A 12,001-nucleotide genomic window follows, 5' to 3' on the forward strand; every position below is an offset into this window, starting at 1 on the left:
GTAAGATTGCACTTTGGACTTACGAATGGTTATTATAGAACTTTATCTTTTTTCTTTTACCGTCTTGGTACCTAACGTATCGGCTGTGTTAACACTTGCGCCTCTTTTAACAATGCTTTATATTGTTGCTGACGTTTTCCAGTGACTAGTTCGCCCGCAGCTGTAACTAAAACTAAGCTATAATTTGCTTGCTGACTATGGGTCCTAAAGAGACTTGATCTAGACGCTCTGATGCTGGCGTCAACTACAGTCTTGGCTATACCAATAAACCCTCTTGGGAAGGTAGCATAGCCAGGTTAGCCAGCTAGCCAGCTATAGTCTAAATAAATTGAACTAGTCTATAGAAAAGAACATCGTGAACCAAATTAGGTAATGTAGATCTAAGAAATCCGCTTTTAATCACGTTGTCGCTGGCTCCCTCAGGAGGACTCTCACGTATAAGAAGCCCCAGCGTCGACGCGGTTGAACTTTTAAAATCTTTTACTCATCAGTGTCATCACTCCCAAGCCAAGTCTTTATAATATAAATTTCATCATATTTCAAGAACCATCATGAAATTCGCATCAATTTTTGGTGTCTCCGCCGCCCTTATAGGGTCTGCGCTTGGGACAACTAAAATTCCTGGATCTTGGTTCCACGATGGTCCGTACTTTATAGTCTTGTTTAATTACGCATGCTAATTAATTATCTGGCAGATGATGGATTTGGCAAGGGTCACAAGGCTGCCATGGCTGCTGTGCCTATGTTCCATTTTGGCCGTCCTCATGGCGCAAATCCATGCTACCCTGAGTCGGCACAGATCAATGGCAACCAAGTCGACGGTAATGATCCAGACTCGGGAAACTGGTCAAATCTTGGCAGGGGGTGCGCTGACCCCGGCCCGTGGATTAATCCTAAGAGTGGTGGTCCGGGGCAAGGAAACCCTTTCCCAGTGTATTACACTATCAACCAATGCAAGGATCATGAGTTCCGTGTGACCTACAGTATTTACTTCAAGCATGATTCCGGACACAAGAGCGACTGGGAGGTAGTATCGGTTGTTTGGCAGGGAGATAGCAACAACATGTGGACTAGAAGCCAACTCATGTTGGGCCAGCACGGCGGCTACGTAACAAGGAACTGGGGCGACATTCAGAATACCTTCAACGAGTAAGTGGGCTGTCGATACTGCAACCAGTTCTATGTTCTAACATGTAGTTAGCTCGGGTGATAAAAGCACGAATGGGGCCAAGAACCGTGATCACGCTAAAGTCTACGTCGGTGCCTTCTACCACGCCATCTTCGACACCCGCAAAACATCTATCGATACCGCTGATCCTGCCGATAAACAAGCCGAGTTCCGTTCGAACGACTGGTTCATCTGGCCCTGGGACAGCCTTGTTCAGTCCGGCTCACTCATTCACTGTAAGTTTGGGAATGAATGTTTTTATCTCGTCTAGGGCTACGCTAACCTCATCATAGCGGACTGGGTTTGGGGAAAGGCGGACACTAACCCCCCTACTCTCAGCAACTCAAACAAGGGCCAGTACATCTGCAAGCACTGATCAGATACGGCGGTTGGATATTTTCGTTCACTCATATATGCGAGTCCCTGTCGCAGCGAGAATAACATCTTGAAGTTGTGAAGCATTTGGTGTATTATAAAGTTCTGACAGCATAAATTCTGAAGGGGTATCATTAAAAGACTTATCGCATCATCATTTCTAGCATTATAGACTATTATAGACTGGTGCTGTATTCACTTTTTACGAAGAGCTTCAGATATTTATTCTAATTTTTTTTTACATCTTTATATATATTTAGCTTACATTTAAAAATTTTGTATTGATCGTTAGAGGTATTAATAGCTGAGCTAAGGCACATAATTGCATAAGATCTTTAACTCCGTTTACTTTATAAATGAAGAGCGAGAAAAAAAACCAACTAGATATTACGCAAACCACTTTTAGTTTCAAATGATACCCTCGTTAAATGAATCTATAGTAAATCGGGTAGTTTACTTTGAAATTGGTGTATTTTCATATCATATTTGACACTTTTCATCAACCATAGCCCCTATTCCAATAGTGGGGCACGTGTCAATACCAACTGATGCTGTAATAACAAATCACAACTCACAATATTTTCGATTACAGCATGTTGAGTCTCTTATTCGCTTTCGGTATTACAAGTACCTCATACGTTTATGCTTTGCTTCTAGTCCCATGCTACAGGGTGACTAGTGTACATCCAAGGCCTATCCCGATGACAACGATGTTGTAGCATCAACACTCAAGTGCAATAGTTGTCTTTCCATATAATTGAGGGCAGAAGTTGCAAGTACTTGTAGTTTAAGATCTGGGGATAGTTGCAAGGGAAATTCCTTTTGATGGATCGGCGGATTAAGATCAGTTTCGCCAAGACGCTGCGTGAAGCTACAAGCTCGCGTCGATCGTTTTGCGCAGTTGACACAGGGCTCACCTGGACCTTGTGAGACACACTTGACATGTGCTTGCCGACATCTCTCGCAACTCGTAATAGCCTTTGATCTGCCTCTTTTGCGCTTCTGGGGGAGTTGCTTAACTTGTTCTTTTATTGTTGGTTGGGGGCCTGTAGAATTCATAGACCTGTTTCTACATGGCGGGTGATCGGGAAGAGGAACACGCTTTTTTATAGCCATTATGGCTCAGTAACCACAATGTTTTAGCTATTCAATATAGAGAAGTAGTTTGATATCACGCCTCTGGATCGTTGCTTAGCTTACAGGAGGTAAGCATTAGTTCGGCCAGAGTGAGGTAACCAGTGTTTAAAAATCTACGGCGAATAAATTTACTTCTATTACAATAAATCTTGAGCGACCAGAAGGTAAGTATTCAAGATGAACTATACCAATAGAGAAAGGATTAAAAGGATTAGGTACTTAATAAAGCCATCTTCTACACCAGCGCCTGTGAATCTAATCTTTATGTAACTGTACCTCCATGCATTTAAACAATAACTTCAGCCAAAGGTTAAGTATTAGCCTTTTAGCAAATATAGGTACCTACCTACCTGTCAGATATGTGAGAGGAAATCACTAGTATGGATTACAGTATACTCTTTGAAAATTCTTCTATGTATGTAATTTTTGAAAGGGGTCAACACTATGAAGATCCGGGCTAAAAGTCTTACACATCTAATCCTGGCAAGACTATGTGTGATTAAACCTAGTTGCACGGTATTATTTAAGCCATAGTGGTTGGTCTCGCTATAAATACAGTGGTAAATCACCTAGGTTTAGTGGACAAGCCACTATCCGAACTTTGAATTAGCGTGTAGTTAATACAGTGTTAGTAAATCAAAAAGTACCTACGTTTAAATGCGATACTAGGGATTTTGGGATGTGCAAGACTTTCAGTTAGTAGACAATGATTTATAAAAAAAAAGGTACCTAATTATTAAATCTGACTATTCGTTTTTCCGAAGCTTACTATATATCGTATAACTTTAGAACCCATATTTAGTTCTAATCTTTGACATGAATCGCCGAATCTGTTTGCCACGCAATAAGAACACGATGAGCATCAAGTTGTTTGTTAAGAACACTCCACCAAATGCCCCTGCAATTATTGCTGCATAGCCGCTTTCGGTTACCCCTGAAGAAATGTTAGCAATTCATTTATTATGTGAATTAAATAAGAATAATATGGATTCCCGGGATATGGAGGTCCTTTGGGAAAGGCGAAAGGTTTCATACAATCGAGAACGCCATAACCTAAGCCGAAGCTAACGGCCTGTTTTCCAACATTTATCGCAATGAGCATTTCGGAGGTATCGCTATTATAAGAATCAACAGCATATGCCAATGTAAAGCAGTAATAGAAATAACCGCCGAAAGAAGCCAGGCCGGATCCGATAAAATAGCCTATCCAGTGTAAGTTGAGCTCTGCGGTGAGCCCGTAAACAACTAAACCCGCTGGGCCTATTATCATAGCAGGTAACATGACTCCTAATCTCATCTCGGCTTCGCGAATGCCATTATTACGTCTGGTCAAGTACCCCGCCAAGAGATCCGACGAGGAAGTAAAAGGGAGCGCAAGAATGAACCCGATGAGAGATCCAAGCGACTGCACGCCGGAACTGGCCTATAGATCATCATTAATTAGACTTATTTATGGGGATAAAGCAGAGCCTAACACATACCTCTGACCAGTTATATGGAGGTGCAGTTATCTTAATTGGGAAGACGTAGTTGAAGGCCAATGCACCTAACCCTATGATAGTTCCGAAAGAAGTGATAACCCATAGGACTTGAGGGACTAAAAAATAGGTAAAAGGTCGCCACATAAACTTATGAAGACGGACATCTGGATCGACACGACCCCATAGGTTAAGTGTTGATAAGAACGTTTTTCGTTTCGGCATGCTCGCCGCCTGCTCGACGACTGAGTCGTTAGGCTTTTCGAAGGCATTGGAGGCAGTGTCATCCGAGCGCTCTGTAGAGGTATCTTGGACCATATGCGCCTCCCGATCGTAGGATGTTTCTTCGACGACGAAGAATGCAAGGATAAATAGTGCACTGGCGAAGGCGACAATGACGTAAAAGAATAGTCTCCAGGAGTATTTAGTTGGTAGCATATATGCGGCTGGAATTGTTGCCATGGAGGCGAAGCACATGCCGACTATTTCAATCAGCGTAAGCAGAAGCTCTACAGGTTTAAGCAGTGGTCACTTTCATACATGTATAGTAGCCGATATGTTTCCCCCGCTCATGAAGGAAGAATATATCTGACACGAGCTGAACAGGTAAAGCTTCGCATATACCAGCACCAAAACAGTGTATAATTCGGCCCGCCCTATTGGATATTTAATATGTTAGCCGTGGTATTGACTACCTCTAGCGAGCTTGGTATCCCCATAATCCGTTGCCAGAGAAGATGATATAAGGGGATAGGATAAGCTGACTTACTGCAAACCGTTAGCCAGAAATAACGATTAAACGGTACCTAATTAGACGAAGAATAGAAATATTTATATCTTGGAACCACAGGTCTTGATACGTACCATCAGTCCACCAAAGTCATTGGCCTGAGAACATCCAGCAAGGCCAGCAATGAACTTTATTAGAAGAGATTAGTTGGGAAGTATACTCCATCCAAATCTATGTACTAGACCTACAGCTAACAATGATCCAAGCATCACAGGCCGCCTTCCGAACTTCAAGTATAATGGCACGAGGATGAAAGAACTGAATCCATATGCGAGATTGGGATATGATATAAGTGTCGATGCTTCCGCAGGGGTGATATCGAATAGTTCCGACCATAACGTCAAATAAGGGCCAGGACCCAATAGCGCTGCATTGCCGAGGAAAGAGTAAAAGCAGATAACTACTAGTATCATTATCTTCTTAGACTTCGACCACTATACAATTGTTAAAATCGTTAATTGTAGGTTTCCGACCTCAATGTCAACTTCGCAGGTCTAGGACACACCTGTAACGGATCGTTAGGATCTTCAGCAGGCACAGGGAAAAGCGCCTGGCCGTTATAAGAATCATCCCCTTCTGTTTCCCAAAATGTCAATAATTAATGGTTGGATATAACCTCGGGTTTTACTAACCCACGGTCTGGACATTGACGGTCCCGGGGATATCTTCTTCGTGCGCGTGACTACGCACCAGATGCGTCCCACGGCTTTGAGGCCCACTGACAAGTTTACGAGCCATATTCATATAGAGAAAATAAGTAACCTCGCGGGAGAGTTATAGAGAGAAAATGATATCCAAGAAGAAACAGAAAACGTCCTCGGATATTTCATAACCATGCTTTGATGGGTGCGGAGCTTGTTTTGTATGTCCCCCATCTGTGACGATAAACTACTTGATACTTACCACAGACATTCGGCAGATCCTAAGAGCCATCATTTTTCTCATTAGACGAGCTTACTAACAGATTATCATCTACTTGGTGTCGTATACGGGCTATGGCATCTATGCCGAGATAGACATTAGTAGGTAAGGTATCTATAGGTCCCAATTCTACGATAGTTAAGGGTGATTGCATTAGATGAGTCTTATGTTACATTTACCCCGCGATTGCTACCCTAGCTGTGCGGAAGTTGACGTTTGTCGCCAATGATCTTTAGCCATCATAGTTCAATCGAATTCCCGTGTGGAGATATTCACCATCCCTGGACTACCCGGGGTACAACTTAATCTACTTCAGAGACGATGAAGCAACAAGGCATGATGTACATCTAAGTTGATGGTTCGACCTTCTGCTCCACATAATACATTAGCCCGGCCTGGCCACGAATGGTCAGCATTCCCCAACGTCCATTCAATTATATCTTATCTGGTTTAATATACAGTCCACGGATATAGAGTCTGATATCTTGTTATCTTCACAAATCTTGTGTTGGTCCACTTTTATCCCTTTTCACCCCCTTTTCAGAACTACGAGTATAGTAGAAGATACCTGTTAGAGTGTGTTATAGGATTACCAGAGATAGAGATATATGAGCAGTATGAATGACTTAACTGACTAACTGGGTTACTCCATGAGTGAAGGGCAAAGCCTGATTTATACACATGATCTCACCAAGATACCTCACGCTATACCTAGCAAAATCCCCTCATCTACTCATTTCAGCGAGAAGATCAGAAATGCCATTAGGAAAATACAGGCTCACTAGAATAACCTTATATTCATAGCTAGTAGACTAGGGGATATGTTTTGAGACATTCTCCTCTTCACTGAGATATTGTAATTAAGGTTCATCATCAACGTAGAGAAATTACAAATGAAGACAAGTCACTTACAATTTTCTGTTGGTACAATTACACCAGAGGCTCCTACGATGGCGTTTTAGACTAGAGCCGGTAGGGCATTAGTTATTAAAACTAGTAAAGTCGACTTAGTTCTGACTACCTAAGAGGTAAGTATTACAAAATGCATTAACCCTTAGACGCGATATTTGAAATACCTACCCTATGCGCTACGCCATTCTCTAGAATAATATTAGTCGTTAGTTTGAGAGCAATATTCTAGCTAGGTCTTCTAATCACCAATAGCTTACTAGGATAATTCATATGAAACCAGGCAGTAATTTTAATCTGTGCCGCACTTAGGAGGTATAAACACCATTAGACAGCCAAAAGAGTCTTCAACTATACCATATTTATTTGTGGGGCGGATTGATTTCGGAGACTTTATTCTTACTTGGATTCATTTTCTACCAACCCAATATACTACCTACATTCAGTTATAACCTCCCGACGATGTTCCGACTATATTCTATGTCGCCCCGTTCGCCGTCTATTCTTCGCGGCCCCCATGTTGGACTTCAATGTGGTTGATCATAAAACTTGCTACGGCCCCTTGGTCCTACATTGTCGAGATTTTTTAGGGCCAGTTTTACCAATAACTATTGACATGACCATATTATAATCAACTCGAAGAACTATAGTTTCCTAATTTATTTTTATCGCGGCTTAAACCTTTACCGCACAAGTCTTGCTATGGATCAGATCAAAACTAAGTCGCCCAGCGACTTAGGTCATGTTACGCATATAACAGACAACAACAGCTCTCATTCCGATAACTTTACCATCGAAAAGAAGTTCAACCAGAGCAAGCGGTTTTGGGCTATTATGGCTACTCTTTCGGTTACCGGCATCCTTAGCGCCCTCGAGAATACGGTCGTAACCACTGCGCTACCTTTCATTACTCAACACTTGGATCTAGGGGACAACTACGTCTGGGTGACGAACGTGTTCTTCCTGGCAGGGTATATAGGCATAGGTCTATTATAAGGATGATCTAAATGCTAATCGAGTTAACAGCGCCGCCGTCCAACCCCTTTTCGGGCAGTTGGCCAATATCTTCGGACGTAGATGGGTCACCATGGCCATTGTCTTCTTTTTCACTCTCGGGAGCGGAATCTGTGGTGGTGCTACCAATGGCGCCATGTTAATTGCTGGTCGCGCGGTTCAGGGAATCGGCGCCGGTGGTATCAATATCATCATCGATATTATTGTGTCTGATTTGGTACCTCTTCGAGAGCGAGGAAACTATATGGCTATAGTTCTTCTCGTGTATACCGTTGGAACAGCGTTAGGCCCGTGGGTTGGCGGTGAAATTGTAGCCCATACTACCTGGCGATGGGTATTCTGGATCAATCTTCCTGTAAGCATTTCATCCACGTGAACTCCATATTGACACATTCTAGACTCCTGATCTAATTTTGATTGTGGCAGGTTGGTGGTACCGCGATGATTATGATTTTCTTTTTCCTCCAAGTTCGGTATAATAAGGAGATGTCATTTCTTCAGAAAATAAAACGCATCGACTTCGGCGGAAACTTAATATTAGTTGGCGCAACGGTCTCTATCCTCTATTCACTTACCTATGGTGGTACTAAGTATAGTTGGTCCTCTGTCAATGTTGTGACACCCCTAATTATAGGATTTATTGGTCTTGGGGGTTTTATGTGGTTTGAGTCCACCAAATGGGCGAAAGAACCTGTTGTACCACCGCGTCTATTCGCAAACCGAACCTCCTGCGTAATTTTCGGCATCACATTCCTCAACTCAGCACTATTATATTGGGTTCTATTCTTCCTCCCTGTATACTTTCAGACCGTTCTTGGTAGCTCCGCAGCGAGAGCCGGAGTACAGATCCTTCCCTCGGTTCTTATTGCAATCCCAGGAGCAATCGCGGCAGTACTTCTTCTAGCTAAGTTTGGGAAGTACAAGCCGCTTCATATGATCGGCTTCGCTATCTGTACCATTGGCTTGGGGCTCTTTACCCTCTTTAGCCCGAATACTACGACAGCCGAGTGGATCATATTCCAGGCTATTACTGCAGCCGGTTCAGGCTTCGTATTAAATACTCTGCTACCCTCAGTCCAAGCACATTTCGAAGAAAAAGACCAAGCAGCGACCACTGCTGCTTGGTCGTTCATGCGTGCCTTTGGTAGCATTTGGGGCGTTGCTATCCCTGCTGCTATATTCAACAACCGCTTTTCTCAACTAAACAGTGCCATTACAAATCCGCAGGCTCGTGCAATGTTCGAGGGTGGCGGTGTTGCTTACGAACGCGCTCAGGCAGAGCTTATATGGTCTTTCTCCTCGCCCACACGGGAAGAGATCGTCAGTGTATACAGCCACAGTTTACAGCGAGTATGGCAGATTTCGATTGTCTTTTCAGGGTTATCTTTTTTACTCGTGTTTCTTGAGAAACAAGTCAAGCTACGCAGTAGCCTCGAAACTGAGTTTGGCATAGAGGAAAATGAAAAGAAGCATGGCATTGAAGTGGGTAAAATGTAAATAGGAATAAAAGAGGCGCAACCGATAAACTTGATGATAATCATATGTAAAACTGAGTTCATTAGCGTAGGTAGGTATACTATGCGTAGTATATTCCAGCCAATTAGCACCGCCATATGTCTAGTTCGATTCCAAATACGGAAATTATTAACTTAGGTAGTTGGCCATCTTCTCCAGTGACGAAATGCGCATCATCAAGGATTATTTAATAGGTACTTGGGTATCTATAGTATCAAGTGCAAAAAAATATGTAATTTATACTTCTCAACCACCTAAGAGATAGCCACCCAGCCTTTCCATATCAAATATGGCTTCTAATAATAACCTACAATGCCATTATACGTGAATTAAACTAATATATATAGAATAGGTATTCCCGAAGAACTGTTTTTTTTTTTTTTTTTTTTTTTTTTTTTTCAAACTCCCCTCTCATGCCTATTACTGAACCGGTAACCCTCCGGATTTTTAGCTAATTTATGACAAGGGTCCGATGCAAAACAACTCGTATTGACTAAAATTGTTTGAAATACACTAGTTACTCAAGGTCTAGTATAGATTTAAGACCCGTTTGATCCCTAATACCAAATAGAAAAGGGTGTGCTGTTTCACGCTACACTTTTGTGGTTGTTTTCGACAGAAAACCGAAAAGGACAGTGAGCCAAAGGGCTTGGCAAGTCTGTAGACCCCTAGCATAACACTGAGTAATGCCCACAATAACTTTCAATTACACCTTTCAGCCAGTCGAGACCATAAGTTTTATTTCAACATGTACCAATAAGATAATAAATAATAATAATCCTGCGCAGTTTCAGTTGAAAACTACCAAAAGTATCATACACGGCGGATTGATATGTAGGCGGATAAAGGGCGCTACCAAGTAGGCTATCTTCGGTATATTCATCCCATTCTAGCAGTTTATGCCGAGGCAACCTCGTGTTACAAAGTTCGATCACCTAGCTACAGGTACCTAGGTAATATTATATACGATACATGCTTAAGGACTTGAATAATCAATAGATTAAAGAGACTGGTCAACCTTCATAATCCACCATCAACTATTCCACTCACTGATCTTGCATTCTATTCTTCATCACTCTTTTGCCTATATCAATAAAATAATTACGAATTTAGCCATGTTATTTCGAACCTTAGCACTCCCAGCTGCTGTTGCAGCTTCTATCACTCCTCCTAGGTCGCCAGCCGTAACCTGTGAGAATCCAACTATCAGAAAAGAGTGGCGTTCTCTATCGTCAGATGAAAGAGACTCATATATTAGCGCTGTCCACTGCCTTGCCAAGCAACCCTCTAAGCTTGGCCTAGATACGACGCAATACGATGACTTCCCGTTCGTGCATAATGCTCTCAACGACGACAGTAAGTTCGAGTGTAAGTCCTAGATAACAAGTCGCTAATTATAAAATGTTAGTCCATTTCGTCGCAAGCTTCCTCCCGTGGCATCGCTATTTTGTGCACGTCTACGAGCAAGCACTTAAGGAATGCGGTTACACTGGAGCCGTAGCGTGCGTATTTCCTACAGTTTGTATTTTCTAATAACTTACATATTTCAGGTATTGGGATTGGACACTCGACTCAGATGACACTTCCAAGTCGTCGATATGGGATCCTGTCACCGGTGTGGGCGGTAATGGAGACCCTAACAATACTATTACGATAGACGGAAGCACTTCCAAGTGCGTATCAGATGGGCCGTTTAAGGACCTCCGTCCTGCCTATATTACTGATACACTTGTACCGCATTGCTTAAGACGCAATTTCAATAACGGAACCGAACAAATTGGAAATATGTTTAGCGAAGCTTATACGCCCGAGGCCATAGCCAAGATCAATGCCTTTTCCGACTATGATAACTTTCACAACGAACTGGAGGGCGGGCCCCACGGTGCGATTCATAGCTCAGTGGCGGGTGACATGATGCCCGCTACTTCGCCTAATGGTAAATTCCAACCGAACATAATGAGGTTTTAAATACTGATAAATCCCTTAGACCCTCTCTTCTTCCTTCATCACACTCAAATTGACCGTCTTTGGTATCTCTGGCAACAGGGGGACCCGGAAATCCGCACAAATGCATACGGCGGTATTAAGACTCAAAGTAACCCCGGAGAACCAACACCTCCTCAAGCCACCTTAGATGACATTATGCCTATGCTTAACATTGCGAAAGATATTCCTGTTCGAGATATCATGTCCACTCAAAGCGAGCTGCTTTGCTATACATATTAAAACACGTGTTTTTATGTTCCAATTTGGATTTTAAAATCTAATAAATATTAATTTTATTAGCTTTATTAATTACAAAAACTTCAGCGGCTTTGGTGGCCTTCGCAAGTGGCTTTTATTACGATTACTGCATAAAGCCCGCAACCTTAAAAAAAAAGGAATGATAATATCGCCCGAATAAATGATGCCCTCTAGAGAACCTTTAACCTAAATAAGATATCTATATTGAAATAGATAGACCTATAGCCCTCTTGAATCATCTTGATACCCCCAATTCATGCGCGGCAAGAAGCTGTAAAGTCTGTATAATAATCGACACTCAATAATAACGGTATTCGACTCATAGAAAATTTGAATTTTGAGAGAATAAACCTACGTAGTTCCAAGTATAACTATATCTAACATATATCACAGAGTAAAGCATATTAATCACAATAAACGAGTATCATAAAACAAACGCATTATAATTCA

The 12,001-nt window shown here is 42.2% G+C and overlaps 3 protein-coding genes across 3 annotated transcripts; all 3 read left to right on the top strand.

Annotated features, from left to right (window-relative positions):
- Positions 1–551: 551 nt before the first annotated feature.
- GL218_02486 (uncharacterized protein) lies at positions 552–1,544 on the top strand (the record flags this gene model as incomplete). The annotated part of the gene is made up of 4 exons (XM_033579005.1): positions 552–642; positions 696–1,149; positions 1,202–1,404; positions 1,462–1,544. 4 exons carry the CDS (start codon positions 552–554, stop codon positions 1,542–1,544), a joined length of 831 nt encoding a protein of 276 aa, XP_033438003.1.
- Positions 1,545–7,480: 5,936 nt separating this feature from the next.
- On the top strand, positions 7,481–9,289 carry GL218_02487 (putative transporter C3H1.06c; the record flags this gene model as incomplete). The annotated part of the gene is made up of 3 exons (XM_033579006.1): positions 7,481–7,749; positions 7,805–8,147; positions 8,219–9,289. 3 exons carry the CDS (start codon positions 7,481–7,483, stop codon positions 9,287–9,289), a joined length of 1,683 nt encoding a protein of 560 aa, XP_033438004.1.
- A 1,133-nt stretch (positions 9,290–10,422) lies between these two features.
- GL218_02488 (Tyrosinase) lies at positions 10,423–11,533 on the top strand (the record flags this gene model as incomplete). The annotated part of the gene is made up of 4 exons (XM_033579007.1): positions 10,423–10,663; positions 10,716–10,809; positions 10,858–11,243; positions 11,295–11,533. 4 exons carry the CDS (start codon positions 10,423–10,425, stop codon positions 11,531–11,533), a joined length of 960 nt encoding a protein of 319 aa, XP_033438007.1.
- Between the last annotated feature and the right edge of the window lie 468 nt (positions 11,534–12,001).

The sequence above is a fragment of the Daldinia childiae genome, assembly GCF_008694065.1.
Source record: "Daldinia childiae strain JS-1345 chromosome Unknown Scaffold2, whole genome shotgun sequence".
In the NCBI taxonomy this organism is placed as follows: Eukaryota; Fungi; Ascomycota; class Sordariomycetes; order Xylariales; family Hypoxylaceae; genus Daldinia; species Daldinia childiae.